This window comes from Chiloscyllium plagiosum, chromosome 30 (genome assembly GCF_004010195.1).
Source record: "Chiloscyllium plagiosum isolate BGI_BamShark_2017 chromosome 30, ASM401019v2, whole genome shotgun sequence".
In the NCBI taxonomy this organism is placed as follows: Eukaryota; Metazoa; Chordata; class Chondrichthyes; order Orectolobiformes; family Hemiscylliidae; genus Chiloscyllium; species Chiloscyllium plagiosum.
The window spans coordinates 31,293,132-31,312,674 of NC_057739.1; the positions used below are offsets into that span (position 1 = coordinate 31,293,132).

The window sequence follows — 19,543 nt, forward strand, 5'->3', positions numbered from 1 at the left end:
CCACGCCACCCCGCCGAAGCGCAACCCACCCATACCCCTACATTTACCCCTTACCTTACACAACGGGCAATTTAGCATGGCCAATTCACCTAACCTGCACATCTTTGGACTGTGGGAGGAAACCGGAGCACCCGGAGGAAACCCACGCAGACACGGGGAGAATGTGCAAACTCCACACAGTCAGTCGCCAGAGGCGGGAATTGAACCCGGGTCTCTAGCGCTGTGAGGCAGCAGTGCTAACCACTGTGCCACCGTGCCGCCCACCAATCAAGGCATCCTGGAAAAATTGGTGTTGGGGAACTGTTCCTGACCCAGTGCAGGGTCTGGATCTGCATTTGATCCTGGTACTGGGATCCTGAATTCATACAGAAAACCCTGACCCATATCACCATAAATTAGGCGTTTAGAACCTGTTGTAAGGTTCAGAACCAAAACATTCTTACCCAGAGCTGAAACTGGAGGGTGGCACGGTGGCTTAGTGGTTAGCACTGCTGCCTCACAGGGACCTGGGTCCGATTCCCACCTTGGGCAACTGTCTCTGTGGAGTCTGCGCATTCTCCCTGTGTCTGCGTGCGTTTCCTCCGGGTGCTCTGGTTTCCTCTCTCAATCCAAAGATGAGCAGGTCAGGTGAATTGGCCATGCTAAATTGCCCCATAGTGTTCAGGAATGTGTAGGTTAGGTGCATTAATCAGGGGTAAATGTAGAGTGATAGGGAAGGTGTTTGAGTGGATTGCTCTTTGGAGGGTCGATGTGGATTTGTTGGGCCGAAGGGCCTGTTTCCACACGATAGGGATTCTATAATTCTATGAAATGCAGCACTGTTAATTTCATTTGTTCCTTGTTGATGGTATTGACGATGTGTATAAATGATTTGGATCCTCACATTTGGAAATAGAGTCTGTCAAAATGTCTGTCTCCTCCACCACTGGAAGCCTCATTCATTGACCAAGCACTTGGTCCCCTGGCCTGACATCTCCTCCTTCAGCACCTTGGAAAAGTTTGCTCTCTAAAGGTACAATGTTAATGCAAGCTGTATTTGTAAGTATGACTCCTGAAATAGTCTGTAACATAATTCATTTTAAAATACTTAAACTGATGTAAATATACTTGAACAAGGCATTAGTTTGTAAAATCTGAAGTTTGCTTTATTTTTAAATATGCCAGCTGCTGAGGTTTCAGCTTATATTATACTTTCTTGATGGAGCAATTAACAATTGTTGCATAAACACAGTCAGGAGTGGACCTCTGTCATGGGAGAATGGAGCGTTTTGAATTGAAGACCAACATTAGGTTAAGCCTAGCTTCAACATTTAACAACTATTGGTGCTCTGTTGTCATGCGTAGCCTAATAACTTGAAAGGTATTTGTTTCAAATGCATTAAGGTAGAAAGGTTTTCTTTCCAGTGTTTATAGAATCCCTACAGTGTGGAAACAAGGTCATTTGGCCCAACAAGTCCACACCGACCTTTCGAAGAGTACTCCACCCAGATCCATTCCCCTCCCCTATTACCTAACTTTCACATCCTCGAACACTACGGGCAATTTAGCATGGCCAATTCACCTGACCTGCACATCTTTGCATTGTGGGAGGACCTAGAGGAAACCCACACAGACACGGGGAGAATGTGCAAACTCCACACAGACAGTCACCCAAGGGTGGAATCGAACCTGGGTCCGATTTCATCGTTTTTTCACCGTTATTTAATCGTTTACAGCTGTCCTCATTCACTGCTACCTGTAAAAAGGCCTCACCGTTTTGGAGACTAGGCTAAACCACTTCCTTTTTCTCCCTCAGCATCTTTAAGAATAAGACAACAGCAGCCAAGTTACCAATGTTGTGGGTTTGTCTTGTCATGGCAGTGCCACACTGTTTGTCTGGTGCTTGTCCTGTAAAGTAATCAAGCATTTTGAGAAAAGGCAGAGAAGTTTTTTAATTGATTTATGGGATGAGAGTGTCACTGGCTAGGCCAGCATTTATTGCCCCTTCCTAATTGCCCAGAGGGCAATTGAGAGACAGCTGCATTGTAGTGGGTCTGGAGTCACAAGTAGGCCAGACCAAATAAGGATGGCAGTTTCCTTCCCTAAAGGACCTTTGGGAATTAGATGGGTTTTTCTGACAATCGCCAACACTATCATGGTCATCATTAACCTCTTAATTCCAGGTTGTTATTGGATTCAAATTCTACCCTCTGCCATGATGGGATTTGAACTCAGGTCCCCAGGACAATACCTGAGTCTCTGGATTAGCAGTCCAGTGACAATACCACTAGGCCTTCACCTTCCCCAAGTGGAGGTAAGGGATAGCAGATGTGTCATAATTTCATTGAGAGGCAGAGCAGACCTGATGGGCTGAATGGCCTACATCTTATGAAAATGGATTAATTAGTCAGACCATTGTCTATCTCTCAGAAATAAAATAATTGAACCTTTTAGCACGGAAAGAATCACTTGTGGGAAGGAGCACTCTGGAGGCCATCAGTATTAAAGCCACAAAAATCCAACTGGGAATTCAGAAGGAACTTCTTTATCCAAATGGTGGTGAGCATATGGAACTAGCTGCCACAGAGAATGGTTAAAGTGAATAATAAAGATGTGTCAAAGGGAAAGCTGAACTAACATTTGGAGGAGTAGGGAATAGAGGGTTGTGATAGTTGATAAAATAAGGAAAGAGGGAGGAGGGTCGAGTGGAGCATAAATCTGCTGGCCTAGACTTGATGGGTTGAATGGACTCTTTCAATGGTTGTATATCCTTTGCAGTCCTGTGCATAAAAGAAGCATCCCCTGAGATAATTCCCTGCTGATTTCCACAGAGCCTAACAACACAACAACTCTAAACACCCTTCATGCTATGTAAAGGAACGAAGAAAACAGATTTTGCTGGGGTTTTGAGCAAGTCTGTTTACAACTGGTGAGAAACAGAGAGCATCTTTGTCGTTAGTGCTTCTTCTGTAAATCAATCATCTGCAAGATATTTATAAAACAGAATGAGTGTCTAAGATCACTAGGTTTTGACACACAAGTGTATCACAGCAGGGGAAGAATGGGCTCCTGCTCCACATCAGGCAGCCATTAACCTACTTTTGAGAGTTTCTTGATACATTTGTTTGGAACATCTGTCAGAAATCTGGCCAACCTCAAAAAAAAAGTTTTCTGATGAACTCCAGGGCCCTTTTGTCTGTATTTCTGTGTATGATTGTTTTGTTTCTGCTTCCATGTGATGACACTATTATAGCACAAGCTGTGAGGAATGACTGAGGACGAAGCTGTATTTATTTCACAGTTAAAGTGGTGGCTGGATAAATGACTGTACTTTCTGCTTCTAGAGTTCTCCAGCTCAGTAACTCCTCATGTTGACAGGCTGAAAGGCAGGAATAAAATCAGAAAATTGAGTGTGTCATTTTAGTTTGTATTGGCTTTTTGCACCCCTTTATCCCAGCCCTACTGAGCTGTCAATGGAATCACTTTGGGGGAGAAAAGAAGGTAATTGTGTCTATGTCACTTTGCTGCCATTTCAGTAAATTAAGAACTGAAGACTGCGGAACTTTGATACGATTTATAAATGCTACACCAATTTGTCACTCTTTTTGTGGTCATCTTGACTCAGGTGGGCTTTCTCATCAGATCATGAGAGGTGGGCATCACTGAGAAGTTCAGCAATTGTCGTCCAATCCCAGCTTGTTCCTCAGAGCCTCAGCTGCTCCCGTCTCTGTCCCCTTTCCTCCACTTCACCAGCACTAATATCAAAACAAATCAGCAAGCCGAGGCTCATCAGCCCTTCAGGCCTGATCTACAAAGCACTGGTGCAGCCACACTTGGAATATTGTGTACAGTTCTGGTTCGGGAAGGATGTGGAAGCATTGGAAAAGGTGCAGAGGAGATTTAGCAGAATGTTGCCTGGTCTGGAGGGAAGGTCTTATGAGGAAAGGCTGAGAGACTTGGGTCTGTTCTCATTGGAAAGAAGAAGGCTAAGAGGGGATTTGATAGAGACATACAAGATGATCAGAGGATTAGGTAGGGTAGACAGTGAAAGTCTTTTTCCGAGGATGATGACATTTGCTTGTACGAGGGGGCACAACTACAAATTGAGGTGTGATAGATTTAAGACAAATGTCAGAGGCAGGTTCTTTATGCAGAGAGTGATAAGGGCGTGGAATGCCCTACCTGCAAATGTAGTCAACTCAGCCACATTAGGGAGATTTAAACAATCCTTAGATAAGCACATGGATGATTTTGACTTAGTGTAGGGGGACGAGCTGAGAATAGTTCACAGGTCGGCGCAACATTGAGGGCCGAAGGGCCTGTTTTGCGCTGTATTGTTCTATGTTCTATGTTCTACATACACGTTGATGTCATTGTGGCCTCAACTCCATATTGCCACCTATCCCATCCACCCCATCTTTGACCCCTCTGTTGGTCAATAATTTACCTACTCTCTCAAAAAGGTTCAATGACCTTGCCCCCACTACTGTCTGGGGAAGAGAGTTTTATAGGCTTTTGATAGTCTGAGAGTAAAACACAACCCTCCTAATCTCCATATTAAATGGAAAAACTTTTTTTTTGAACAATGCCTCTATTTCTGGTCTCTTCCACAAGGTTTCAACATCCTTTCATCACTCAACCTAGCAAGCTGCCTCAGGATCTTCTATGTTTGAATAAGTTTATGTGCTTCAATAAGATAGGAAAGCCTTTGGTCACCACAGCCTAATATTTTGGCATTGCCTAGCCACCTACCACCTCAGGGAGAAAGTGAGGATTGCAGATGCTGGAGATCAGAGTCGAGAGTGTGGTGCTGGAAAAGCACAGCAGATCAGGCAGCATCACAGGCACCTCCTGCTCCTCAGTGCTACCTGACATGCTGTGCTTTTCCAGCACTGCACTTTCTATACCTACTGCCTCCCCATATCTTTCTTTAAAAAAGCCTTGGATCATTTCTGGAGCCTCCCTCCTCGTTGCCCTGTCAGACACTTTGGGAATCTATATTTTATACAATGTTTTGTTCTGAAATGTAGGTAATTATTTACAATTTACATTTCTGTTGTGGTAATGATAAGATAATAAGGCAATGATTGGCCAGAGCAGAACAATTTGGACTGCACCTACGCGTATCTCATTATGAGCTAAGGACATTGGCATGAAGCTGTGCAGGAATCAGCAGCAGAACTTATCCTGTGTACAGAGTGCAGCCAATTCGGAAATCATTGCATAACTCTCTTTACTTCTCTTTTCTCTTCCTGTCTTCTATTTTGTTTTTAATTGGCCCCTATTTAATTTTCGTTGCAATTCTTGTTCCACTTCTTTCCGCTCTTTATTAGCTTATATTTGTATATCCTTCTTTAAATAATGAGCCCAAGCTTAACACAGGGAGATGGTGACTTCTACCGACTCACAGCTTTGTTCATCATTAAAGGGTCTATGATGCTTTGAGCGATTAAAGCAGTGAACCAAAGAGTTATCTAAATGTGAAGGATATCCAATCCTCCTTTTACCTGTTAATTAATGCTATTGGGAATGTAGGCAGATGTGTTACGGTTTGCCTTTTTATTGAGAGGAAACATCCTTCTCTTTATTGCTAGTATGTATGTTTGGTGAGGGGTAGGCTAGACTCGGCTGTGCAGTGCTGGAGTTGACACTACCTACTGCAGCTTCTACCTGAAGAGAAACTGTACAGCAAATGTGGTAGAAAGCTGACTGGATGTGCAGGAGCTATGGCACAACATACAATCCACAAGAGATGGGGAGATTTGTCGTGACTTAAGCTAAGGGAATGTTTCCAAGTTGTTCCAACCCCAAATTATCCTCATTATGCCTTTTTTAAAAAAAAAATAAGTTTATTTAACCTATTTTTCCCAATCAACCTGTTCAGAAACATTATTACACACCTGTGAACCCAGGCCTCCCAGTGCATGGGGAAGGGATCCTGTCACTGCACCACAGCAGGGCCCCTCCAAATAACAGCTTTTCTATGTTACTAATTAAATGCAGTACCTATTGTTATACATGAGGGTTGAGGAGGGGATTTAATTACTTTCCGATTTGAATGCTGTAAGGTTGTAGTTTACAGATTCATGCCTGTAATGTTAATATGGCCAGAAACAAACCGAGTAATTATTCTAAAATTCTCCAACTTTAGAATGTATTTATTACCAGCACAGACACCCATTGTAGGATAAAATAGACTTCTGTTGAATCACAGGTTGACCCATCATATCTGCAGTGGCTCTATTGCCTACTGCCAATCTCCTGCCTTTTCCCCATTTCCCCGCATATAATTTCTATCCAAATAATCATCCAATGCCCTTTTGAATGCCTCAATTGAACGTACCTCCACCACAATTCCAAACAGTGGGATTTACTTCTATGTAAGAGTAAAGTCGCCATAATCTGACCTGTCCATAGGGCTGCTTTCTTATGAGAGAGACGTGACTGCTGGTGGTTTAACCTGAGTCACCATACCTCTGCTGAGGGGAGAGGTTGAGAAGGAGAGGCATTTGTGGTAACCTCAGCTGGTGCGGGAATTGAACCCAAGCTGTTGGCATTACTCTGAATCATAAAGCAGCATCCGAGCTAACCAACCCTTTACCCTAACTATTTGTTGTGTAGAAATGTTTTTTTCCCTCATGTCATCATTGCTTATTCCTTCATTCCATTAGGTGTCAAGCCTTCATCGGATCATATTAGCTTATAACAGCACTGAATTATAATTATGTGTCTGCAGCAGCAGTTGTTAATGGCACCCAGTTCACATTAGTATTCAGAGTGAGTTGCTGTAGCTCTGGCTGGATGGTCAAGAGACCAGCTCCAACATCTCCTCTGTTTTCACTGATCATCAGCCCACAACAATTCCCTGGTGCCTGTGTAGGGGAAGGACAGGAATGAGGTGAAGGTGCATTCCCAGCAGTTCTGTCCCTCGTATCTACAAATAAGCAGCACAAATTAGGGAGAACAATCACTATAAATATTTACTGATCTCCCCCTGCTATTTAGCAATTGATTTGATTTGATTTATTCTTGTCACATGTACCTCGGTACATTGCAAAGTTTTGACATACAAAGATCATAGGGTGATAGAACAGAGCGAGGACTACACAGTAGGCAAAGAAACTGCACCAAAAGAAAGATCAACATTAGAATTGAAATTTGAGATGTCATTCAGGAGTCTAATAACAGCGGGGAAGAAGCTGTCCTTGAACCTGTTGGTGTTTAAGCTTTTTGTACCTTTTGCCCGATGGAAGGGTTACAACTTGGGTGGGAGGGGTCTTTGATATTGGCTGCCTTTGTGAAGCAGTGAGAAGTGTAGATGGAGTCAATGGATGGAACGTTGGCTTGTGTGATGGACTGGGCTGTGTTCACAACTCTCTAGTTTCTCTCACACCTGGGAAGAGCAGTTGCCATGCAAAGCTGTGATGCATCCAGATAGAATGCTTTTTATGGCATATCAGTAAAAGTTAACGTTATACTCCAAATGATAATTATATTCAAATCGAATTTCATCAAACCCTCACTCCATGGATTACTAGCTCCCCAAACTTGTACAATCATTCCAGACCCAATTAACTCGACGTTAATATATCCATCAGTTATTCCCTCATTCCCTTAGGTCTCAACCGTTCTTTCGAATCATGTTAGAGTGCAATAATTCACAAGGGTGTTGTAATTATTGTACTATCTTCTAGAGTTTTGAGATAGGGCAAGCTCTCTGGACGTATTTACAATCAGTGTATTAAATTAGTCCCAAATTAAAGAGATGAAGTACAATATATTTAGTTAGAATCATTGCACAGTGATAACACAGAACGAGGATTGTTGTTGCCAACAGGCCCATACAGATGCAAGACAGAAACCATTCCGTTAATTCCCCTCACTAACCTTTTCCTGTCAGCCCTCCAGGTTTTCCCTCGTCAGACAATTATCATTTATTTTCTGGATGTTTTGGTTGACTTTGCCTCCACCACCATCTCAGGCAGTGCATTCCAGGCCCAAACCACTCACTGTGTAAACAGGTTTGTCCTCAGATCACCGACAGCTCCTTTTGCCAAATTCCTTACAGCAATGTTCCCAGGACCTCAATCCTACAGCCATACCCCTCCCCCGCCTTCAGGATCTCGACCTTACATCGGTGCCCCCCTCGGAATCTCAAACTTAGATCCGTGCCCCTGGATCGCGCTCCTTCCGGCAATGGAAACGATTTCTCACAATCTACTCTGTCCAGCCTTCTCATGTTTTTGAGCACCTCGATCAAATCTCTTTTTGATTATTCCTTCCCTGAGGAGAACAAGTTGCAGTTTCTCAAAAATATTTTTCTACATTCCTGACGCCTGGAATCATACTCCTATATCTTTCCTGCACCCTCAGTAGTGCCTTCAATCCATCTGTTAGTGTGGGGCTGGAATCAGTGAGGCTGGAGTTAATTAATCAGTGCTGGAAATGAATCACATAGCTGCAGGGATGAGATGTTCGAGCATTGCATTCATTAGTCCTTAAATATCCAACCACAGCATCTGGAGGATTTTAAATCCAATTAATAAAAATGTTCTTGAAATGTCGTCTCTGTAATGAGACCATGAAGCTATGATCAACTGTCATAAACCCACCTGGTTCACTAATGCTCTTTGCACAAGGAAATCCTTACCGGAGTGAGATCAGGACATTGCTTGACTCTTCCTCTGATGCCTTCTAAAATGGCCAAGCAAGCAATTCAGTTCAAGGGCAACTTGGGATGGGCAATAAAAGCTGGCCTTGAAAACAATAACCACATTCCAGGAGAATAATGTCATTGGAAGAAAGGATTCTCTGGCTATCCACATCCTGACCTGAGTGATATCTGATAGGTTCAAGCTGAACAGCTGCCAGTGCGGAGGGTTTAAAACTCACCAGGATACAAACTGGGAACCCAGTGCAAGCGGGAAAGAACTTACAACAGATGTGTCAGCTGGCAGTGTGAAAATAATTGTCCGGTATCAACGATTTCCAACACAATCTCCATGAACACGAATGCTTTGATCCTTCAGTTTGAACTGGGAGTGTGATGTCTCTGCAAGAAGTTATGTCATTCCTAGTTGAAATAAGACTGTGCTTGAAAATAGCACCATGTCTGTTCCCTCGATGTTGTTAGTGATGCAGTGCTTCTCGAAGATGATTGCTAGTGAGAGTTTGGGCTCACGGCATTGCTTGTGGTACAGAACCCCACACTGTGTTTTTCCACGTTTTCCTTTGGATGGTGGTCCTCATGGTTAACCATATGTCAATCTGCATAGCATATGCTGCAGATAGTCAATTCCTTCTTTGAGCCAGATCGCTGAAATGTATTTACAAAGCTACCTATTTCAAGGTTATAATATCACAGCCTGACACACAGTCAACTTAACTGATGTTGCTGTACATAACACAAACACAACTGACTGACAACACAGATAGAGAGAGGGACTGAAGGTGACTTGGGTACCTTTATATCAGAACATCGCTATGTCTGGATATCATGAACTGTCTTAAAGATATCATTGCTGTCTGGTCTGCAATCTGTGCCTCATTCCAACAATGAAATCAAGAGCAGCCAAACTAGGCCTTGCATCCACCACTTTACAAAGATTCTGGGGTCTTTGTAGCCAACAATAATGCTTGTTAAGCTGATGTCCTGTCCACACGGAGATCCACTGTCTTTGAAAAACCACAAACATTCCACTTTTTAAAGGAAAGAACCCACAGTAGTGTTTCCATCTGCTCCTTGCTGTACTCTCAGTGGTTGCTCAAAGTATTATTAATGTAAGATGGGGCGTGGGGTGGGGGAAGGAATTCTGCTTTCACTGAAAAAGACACATTACAGGTTTACACTTCAAGCGATGGATGGAGCTCACACAAGGCTGGGTAGTGAATCCACAGTCTACTGCCTGCATAGCAGCAGACATGTGTTGACAATTAAATACAATGTAGATTAAAATTGTCAATGGAATAGTTAATGAAAACTCATAATCTAATGTCTCCTTACCATTTTGTGAGCTGAGTCCTGAAAGATGGCTTTTTAAGAAACTTATTCATTTGTGGGATTGGGCATCACAGGCAAGGCTAAGGTCTATTGTCTGTCTCTAGCTGATCGGGCCTCTGATGAACTGGAGGAAATATAGAAAGTATCTACTCTTTCTGCTGGTGACCTATTTTGCATTGAGGGTCAAAGAGTAGCATTCGGACCCTGACCTGCATGTTCGATGCACCTAACTGCTGTTTCAGGAGAGCATCCTGGGATCTGGGATCAAAGCTATCCAGCAACCTAACTGCTCATTCAGCAAATGATCTCTAGTTTCTCCTCCTTTGTGTTATCAACTAGTTGACACGACAAAGGTGATCACCAAATTCACTCGGAAAGAAAGAACTTGCATTGATATAGCACCTTTCACAACCTCAGGATCTGGCAAAGCAATTTGCAGATGATCACAGACTTTTCAGTTGTCATCACCGACTAAATGAAACAGCCAATTTCAAATTCCACAAATACGATAATAACTAGATAACCAGTAGTTTGCTAACTAAACTTTTTGGTTTGTTAATTGAGGGAAAATATTGGCAAGGACCCTGAGGGATAACTCCACTGATCAGTGGGATCTCTTGCGTTCATCTGAGAGAACAGGCGGTTTAGCTTCTCGCAAATGAAATCTCTGGCTGGGACTTGAACCCACCAGCCTTCTGGCTCTGAGGTTCGCTGCCAACACCTGTTTGTTGCAGAGGTGGATCTCAAATTCATAGAAATCTTCCAGTGTGGGAGCAGGCCACACTGCTCCTCCAAAGAGCCTACCACTCCCCTCACCCCATTGCTGTAACCCTGTATGTCCCATGACAATTCACCTGACCCTCACTTCCCATTTCCCCTACCTGTATTTACCCCTGACTAATGCACCTAACACCATGGGCAATTCAGCATGGGCAAACTAGCATGGCCAATTCACCTAAGCTGCACATTTTTGGACTGTGGGAGGAAACCGGAGCACCTGGAGGAAACCCACGCAGTCATGGGGAGAATATGCAAACTCCACACAGACAGTTGCCTGAGGCGGGAATTGAACCCGGGTCCCTGGTGCTGTGAAGCAGTAGTGCTAACCACTGAGCCACCGTGCCACCCTAATTCCTCTCTCCTGAGAGAGAGAATTTTATCATGAACTGAAACATGAAACATGCAGGAATTCTCAATGGTGTGAGCTTACTTCCAATAGGATGTTTTACCTTTATATGGCAATGCTTAAGTTATTTCCCATAACATAAGAAACCGGGTGTGGATACCATGGTATTGAAGAACCCAATGGTTATTTATTGCAATGAATCATATATACGCATTACAGTCCTCAAAGACGTAGTGTCTTGACTAATTGTAAGCAAAAGACTTACAACAGAAGAGCATGTTTCTGAGTGTCATGCTTTAAGTGATCTGAGGTAAGGTGGTGTCAGAGACTTCAATATTTCCAGCTCACGTGCGATGGTATAGTGGTGACAACTTGTCTTTTCAAGTTTAACAACCAGGAGGAATAGCACAACAGTGAGCAGCTTTAAAGGAAAAGGCGTGTTTGTTGTGGATGACACAGTGGCTCAGTGGTTAGCACTGCTGCCTCACAGTGCTAGGGACCTGGGTTCAATTCCCCTCTCAGGTTACTGTCTGTGTGGAGTTTGCACATTCTCCCCGTGTCTGCGTGGGTTCCCCCGGGTGCTCCGGTTTCCTCTCATTATCCAAAAATGTGCAGGTCAGGTTAATTGGCCGTGCTAAATTGCCCATAGTGTTAGGTGCATTAGTCAGGGGTAAATACAGCGTAGGCGAATGGGTTGGGTCTTCAGAGGGTCGATGTGGACTTGTTGGACCAAAGGCAGAGGTGTTTCCATACTCTAGGAAATCTAATCTAAAGTATGATTTTGCTTCAGGTCCCCTGGGTGTTTGCAGGATTTACTGTTCACATATCCGATTTGCTGTGCTGTTGGTGTTTTGTAACATTTATTACAATCCTGGTCCAAGACAGTTACTCAGTCTTGTTAAAAACACTAATTGTGAGAGAGAGAATTTCAACCAAATTCAAAACTAGCAATAAGGCAGCAGGTGTGGTAATTGTGAACTATGAGAAAGTGAGGACTGCAAATGCTGGAGATCAGGGTTAAAACCTGTGGCGCTGGTAATGTAAAGCGGGTCAGGCAGCATCCGAGGAGCAGGAGACTCGACATTTCGGGCATATGCCCTTCATCAGGAGTGGGTGGGGTGGGGGAAGGTGCGTGGCGCGTATGTTGCTGAGTTGGATCTGGGATGATTTGGGGGGGATGGGAGGTGAGGAAACTGGTGAAATCAAGCTTGATGCCGTGCGGTTGGAGGGTCCCAAGCTGGTAGATGAGGCATTCTTCATCGAGGCATCGGGTGGCTTGGATTTGTCTTCCACTTTGTGTACCTCTGCCCTTGAACCCCACCCCTCGAACTGCAGCAAGGATAGAACCCCCCAGTCCTCACCTTCCACCCCACTAATCTCCAGATACGACACATTATCCTGCACCATTTCCACCACCTACAATCAGGCACCACCACCCGGGATATATTTCCCTCCCCACCCCTATCAGTATTCTGTAAAACCACTCTCTCCGTGACTCCCTTGTTAGGTTCACACCCTCAACAACCACTCCTGGCACCTTTCCCTGCTGCTGCAAGGGGTGTAAACCTGCACCCACACCTCCACCTTCCATCTCACCTTTGTCCAAGACCCCAAAGGAAACTTCCACAGCCAGCAGAAATTTACCTGGCATCTTCAAACACTTCATCTACTGTGTCCATTGCTCTCGATGTGGTCTCCTCTACATTGGCGTAGACAGGGTGCCAACTTGCAGAATGTTTCGAACATCTCTGGGACATGCACCAAACAACCCCACTGCCCCATGGCTGACCACTTTAACTGCCCCTCCCACTCTGCCAAAGGCATAACAAGTCCTGGGCCTCCTCCACTGCCAATCCTAGCTGGAGGAAGAACACCTCATCTTCCACCTTGGGACCCTCCAACCACATGGCATCAACCTCGGTTTCACCAGTTTCCTCATCTCCCCTTCCCCCACCTCATCCCAGTTCCACCTTCTAACTCGGCACTGCTCTCTGTAACTGTACAATCTGTCCATCTTCCTTCTCACCTATCCGTTCCAGCCTCCACTCTGACCTATCACCATCATGCCTTCCTAACTACCTTCTGCCCCACCAGCCCCATTACCCCCCCCATCCTATTTATCTCTCAGCAGCCCCTCCGCCCCCCACACTTTCCTGATGAAAGGTTTATGCTCAAAATGTCAATTCTCTTGTCCCTTTGGAGCTGTCTGACCTGCTGTACTTTTCTAGCACCACACTTTTTGAACATGCTAACTATGGCAAACCATAAAAAGAGAAAATTAGTAATGGCGCGGTCATAGAAATATTTATCTTTAATAAATGTTGGTTATGAAATATTGGAACATGATCTTTCAATTAAGATGTTGTTTATAAATTGAATTTTTGCTTACATTCTCCAAAGTCTGTAAATATGCCTCAGTTTGACCCCTCTCAAGCTGTTTGATTTACAAAATAGGGAAGAAAGAGTTGCTTTCAATCCGGTTTGTGTATTACATGCAATCTTTGACTTAGGCGCAAATCATTTGGGCTTATTTGGGCTCTGCCGATGTTTATACTCCTCTGACACTTCCCCATAGTTACATGTTTGGACTTGTTACTAAAGTATGCTCAGGTCTGGCGTAGGCCTTTCCATGAGACAAGAGGACACAATTCTGATCTCCCATCAGCATTACTTTTAAAAGTGGATGGAGTATTCAATTCGGGAGGTTTTGATAAAACTATAGACGGCGTGAGTTAGACTGCACCTAGAAGGCGGTCAATAATTTTGGCCCTCTTATCCAAAGAAAGGTATACAGGCATTGGGGGCAGTCCAGAGATGGTTCACTCTGTCCATCCTGAAATGGAGGGATTTTCTCATGAGGAGCGGTTGAGTAGCTTGGGTTTGTACTCACTGGAGTTTAGAAGATTGAGAAAAGGCCTTATTGAAACACGTAAAATACCTGGAGGGCTTGACAGAGAAGATGCAGAGAAATCATTCCTCTTATGGGACAATCTAGGAGCAGAGACAATAATCTGAGAAGAGCTGCCCAGTTGGGAGAGAGATAGGGAGGGATGTCTTCTGAAGGGAGTGAATCTGTTGGGTTAGTGGGTCTGCATCATTTACTAAATTCAAGGCTGAGGTCATCAGACTTTTACTTGGCAAAGGCAATCAAGGGTTAGAAGGAAAAGGCAAGAAAATGGAATTGAGGGTTTCAGATCCACTATGTTCTCACTGAAAGGTAGAGCAGATTCACTGGGCTGAATGATCCACTTCTTCAATGTTTTATGGTTGTATGGTCCAAAGGTGAAGCATCAAAGAAACTTAGGCAAGGTTCTGGGCTGAGAGCCTCCATAGATTGGAAGGTCTGTTAGAGTTCTCATTAAGACATGGCCTTCATGGTATTTTAAGAAACTTTGACAGCCCAGTGCTGTTCAGCAGCAGCTCAAAGGCCTGCATTTCTGGTATCTATGTGTCTGTTGTTTCATCCTCCTTAATCCGTGCAGGGGCTTGGGACTGGTGGGAAACAATAGAAGGGGTGGGCTGCTGAACCACACCTGTGAGATATGGCATACATACAAATGGGACAAAGACAAATTGCTGGAAAACTCAGCATGTCTGGCAGCATCTGTGGGGAGAAAGCAGAGTTACTGTTTCAGGTCCAAGTGACTCATCATCAGGACTGAAATATTCAGGGAAATTCTAGTTCAATTCTGGAGGGTTGGTGACCTTATTCCTACAGGACCATCCATTGAGCTTGATTTAAAAAAAAGTGAGGACAGTGTTGGACTTTGCTCTGATGCCTCTCCCAGTCAGTTAAACTGCTGTCAAGCTTGAGACCTCACCACAACATGCACTCACACCAGATCTCAGAATGAGCTAGCACATGTGGATTTATAAACTGGGCAAGCCAACTTCTTATTGTTACAGCCCAACACAAGCCATTGCATTCAAGAGGTAGGGACAAAATCAAAAGCAGTTAATGTTCCAAGCTGCTATGTGTACAACTGCAACAGACTTTACAAACTGCTATGTGTACAACTGCAATAAACGTTCCTAGCTATTATATGTACATTTGCAGTAGATGTTCCAAGCTGTTGTATGTACAATTGCATGGATAGCTTGGCGAATCTGGGACTGTTCTCCTTGTAGAAGAGAAGATTAAAAGGAGATTTGATAGAGGGGTTCAAGATCAAAAGGGGTCTGGCTAGAGAGGCCAGGGAGAAACCATTCCCATGGGCAGAAAGGTTGAGAGCCAGAGGACGCTGATTTAAGGTGATCAGGTAAAGGAATGATGCTATCTTGAGGAAGATTATTAGGATCTGGAATGCACTGCTGAGAACGTAGTGGAGGCAAACTCGATTACAGCTTTCAAAGAGAATTGCATGGATATCTGAAAAGGGGGAAATTACAGGACGGTACTGGGAGTGGAACTAGATGAGCTGATTGTGCAGAGAGCTGGCACAAATACAGTTAGCTTTGTGGCTTCCTGTACTGTAATCATATGATTCTTTAAGTAGGTTTTGAACCATAATGATTTGTTCATATACGCAAAGGTCACAGGAGAAAAAAAAATCATTACTTGAATAGTTATGACATTTAAAGAGTGACATTGCTGTGCCAAGTGGTTAATCATGAAGAAATAGAAATATTTTTCACATCTCGAGAAAGGACAGTAGGCTTCCCATATTTCAGAAAGTCTCCTCAGAGAAGTAACTTTCTGCGTTATATATAACGTGTAGAGAGAAGAGAGATGAATGGGTTTTCCTTTACTGAGGCATCAATCAGCGGCTCTTAAACTGGGTGCTGTGATCCCCCTGAAAGCTTGTACACCTTTTTGAAGGAGTTCACAAGTTTCTGTGAAAGTGTGAGCCCAGGGCTGGGAGTGGAGTGAGAGCCCCTGAGTGCAGAGTTTGAAGGCTCTCTCTCTCACTGAGGGGGAGGGACATCCATGAAGGAATACATAGAGCAGCACAAATGTGTGAAACTTTTCTCAGAAGCAACATTACGTACATCATTTTTTGGATTGTGTAGAGCCCTTGTTTAGATGGCAGGTTTGTGATTACTATTGGGTTTGAAAAGAAGTTATTCAACCAAAACTAAATCTCTCAACCACTGGTATCATCTATCTATCATCATCTTCTGAACTATTTCTGTAGCTCTCACAGGATTACCCTTGTTCCTACTGGGACAATTGAGATCAGATGTGTGTTTTATGCCTGATGTCACAAAGACCAACAACTGTCTTTACAATCATCTACGCTTTGAGAGAAAAAAGTGTGCTTCCTGCTTAATCCGTAGAGGAAAATTGAACATTTTCTGTTTTCCTTTCTGTGATCAATGAGCCCACACAGATTAACTGAAGCCTTGTGTTTTTGTTTCCTCTCTCTTTCACTTGATGTATAGATTATCTTTGAAGATAGAACCAGGGAACAGTTCACCCCGTCTGGTCTCCTCCAGAGAGGACCTGGCAGGTAAGAAAAAGCATTTCAGAAATTAATCCCCTTGGATTTCTGTGTAAGAGCTGAAGACACCATGACACAAGTTACTGCCTGTGAATTTCCACTTGGTATTTCACGCACACAGTATTGGCTAAATGCAGCCAGGATTATTTTAGCCATGCGCCTTTGTCTGCCTTAGTGGCAGAAATTGGTACTTTGCCGCAATTGGGTTTACAACAAATGTGTTTTGATTGAAATAGGATCAAGGAGCAGTGTGATAAACAGACATGGATTTTCTCTTGGCTGATTTGCAAATGTATTCATGCTGCTTGAGATAAACAACAAAAGGTCAATTGTTTGCTGAACGGTACGTACCTGGTCTGTGATACATAAGATTCAAATACAATCATTTGTTATGTACACAGACAGATTTAGCAATCTAGCAAAAAGGAATAAGAAGTGATTTTCTACACGAGGCCTTTTTTTTTCTCTCTGCCATGCTCGAAGTGGCCCTGTGACTTTTCCGCAACCAACTGCAAAATAATTCCTTAATTACGCCTTCCTGGAAGTCATAGAGAGCAATTTCTACAGTAATGACATCAATCAAAGTAATTATCACATTGGATTTAAGTACTGTTAGCATTGCTGTAAGTTTTGTGACTGATGTGTGTACATAGTCTCAGTTGTAATGGGTGGTTTGCAGTAAGTAATAAGAATATAGGTTAATAGAGGAAGCCTATGGGGATTTAAGTAGCACTTGTGCTTGCTTACATGGTTTATAGTGTCACTTAAATTGCAGCTTTTATTGCGCCCGTTTAATAATTCCTGGTCAGGCGTGAGTCAGTTCCTAGTTGGGGCAATTGCGTTTGATTCCCTTTACTCTGAGCCAGTTGCATGGCCGCTCAAGGACAAAGGCTATCTGTTAATTGATGGAGGTACCTCTCAGTGGAAGTAAATCATTAAATGTTTGAATGGGAGCAGGTGCTGAAGAAAGCCATCACCATCAATAGGAGACATTATTACTGCCATGCATTAATTTCCTGTCACTGAGACTTCAGGGCTTATGTTTAGTCCAGGTATTAACTACTTATTGCAAGCAACTGTTTCCATCTGATTGGTAGTTTGTACAAAAGAGGACTGTAAAGTGGAACTTATGGCTTGCGGTTTGTGGTTTTGCCTATCTTGCTATAAACCTCATGTTTTGGGAAGTCATATTGAGCCCTGTGTCTTTGCGCTGCCTTGTCGCTGCCAATTTGCTGAGCTTTCAACAAAAGATTTATTTACATATAAAATTAAAAATCAAAAGCAAAAAAAGCCTGATTTCCAGATGTTTGCAAGCTGACTGCAGGGCCTGGCTTGCTTCAGATGCTAATCCTGGTTCATGAGATCGGCTGGGATGGGTTGAGCTCTGTAATCCAAGAGCCAATGTATCCAGTTGGGGATTGAGAAGATACTCACTCCAGGAACTTACAGTGGACAGAGTGACAGATTTATGACTGTTCATGTCAGCTCAGAAACTCACTGCCAACATGAGTTCTTGGCAGAATTGCAGTAGTTCCACAAAAAAATGTGCCCCGTGCTATAATTTTACACGAGATAGCATTCAAAGAGATGGCATTTGTCACAGAGCTTTGAGCAATAGGAGCTCATCTTTGGAATTTGAGCCTTTCTTAATTCATCGTCCATGCTACCTGCATCTTTTCCTTACAATATCATGTAATTAAGGTCCGTGAAAACAATCTGCATTCACCTCACCACCCAAATTATTGGATTTTGTTCCTGTCAAAGCTCTGCCGCAACAGCAACTTGCGTTCATATAGCACCTTGAATGTAGTAAAACATTCAAAAAAGCTTTATGGAACAAAATGTGACCGTTGAGTTGCACAAAGAGTTAAGAGAACAGATGCCCAGGAGCTTTGTCAAAGAGGTAGACTATATTGAGTATCTCAAAAGAGAATGGAGGGATACAAAGATTGTTGTAGTGAATTTCAGATATGGGGGGGCTGGGCTCCTGATGGTACAGTCACCAATAGAGTGATGACAACATCAGGGATTCACAAAGCGCCAGAACTTGGAAAACACAGAGTGCTTCATGGTATTGTTAAGTTGGGGAACAAGTCAGTGATAGAGGAAGGCAAGGCCAGGGATAGGATTTGAAAACAAGAATGGAAAATTTGAAGTCAAAGTATTGTTACAACACGGCGGTGAACCCTTCTGCTAATTAAACCAAACACCAAGAAAAGCTCACTTTGCCTCATAATCTGTTGAAATCAGTGATAGAGAACTCTCCCATTCCATTATTTGATGGAAATAATACCAATTTACTCTTTAGCTCTCAAAGTGAACATTAAAAAACAACTATTCACAACTCTAAGTCCCCTTTCTCTTAACTGCTTATTACCTGCCTTCAACTCTATAACAATGCACTGTTCCAATAAAACTCTTATTAAAACTGCATCAACTTAATTTCAAAACTATACAACAGATGTTGTCTCCAGTGTCTGTCTTCTTCCAGCTGAAGATCTCCCTTGTTCATATCCTTTCTTTTTACTACGAGTATGTTTCATATGGAAAGGTACCTTTGATAGTGTTTCCTAATTTCATGGGTCTCTTTCGATGGCAGTTGCTCTGTCTCCAATTTGCAAAATGCCTGCATTTTTATATCGGAGAAAGTGAGGACTGAAGATGCTGGGGATCAGAGCTTAAAAATGTGTTGCTGGAAAAGCACAGCAGGTCAGGCAGCATCCAAGGAGAAGGAGAATCGACGTTTCGGGCATAAGCCCTTCTTCAGGAATGAGGAGGGTGTGCCAAGCAGGCTAAGATAAAAGGTAAGGAGGAGGGACTTGGGGGAGGGACGTTGGGAATGCGATAGGTGGAAGGAGGTTAAGGTGAGGGTGATAGGCCGGAGAGGGGGTGGAGGCGGAGAGGTCGGGAAGAAGATTGCAGGTCAAGAAGGCGGTGCTGAGTCCGAGGATTGGGACTGAGAAAAGGTGGGGAGAGGGGAAATGAGGAAGCTGGAGA

At 43.4% G+C, this 19,543-nt stretch overlaps 1 protein-coding gene across 4 annotated transcripts in view; it reads left to right on the plus strand.

The window, feature by feature from the left end:
* LOC122564867 (ras-specific guanine nucleotide-releasing factor RalGPS1-like) overlaps window positions 1-19,543 on the plus strand; it is a 706,864-nt gene that overhangs the window by 559,361 nt on the left and 127,960 nt on the right. For all 4 annotated transcript variants that reach the window (XM_043720237.1, XM_043720241.1, XM_043720239.1 and 1 more), the window contains one exon: window positions 16,488-16,555. In XM_043720237.1, coding sequence (XP_043576172.1) covers window positions 16,488-16,555 — 68 coding nt within the window. The remainder of the gene's footprint in view (window positions 1-16,487; window positions 16,556-19,543) is intronic.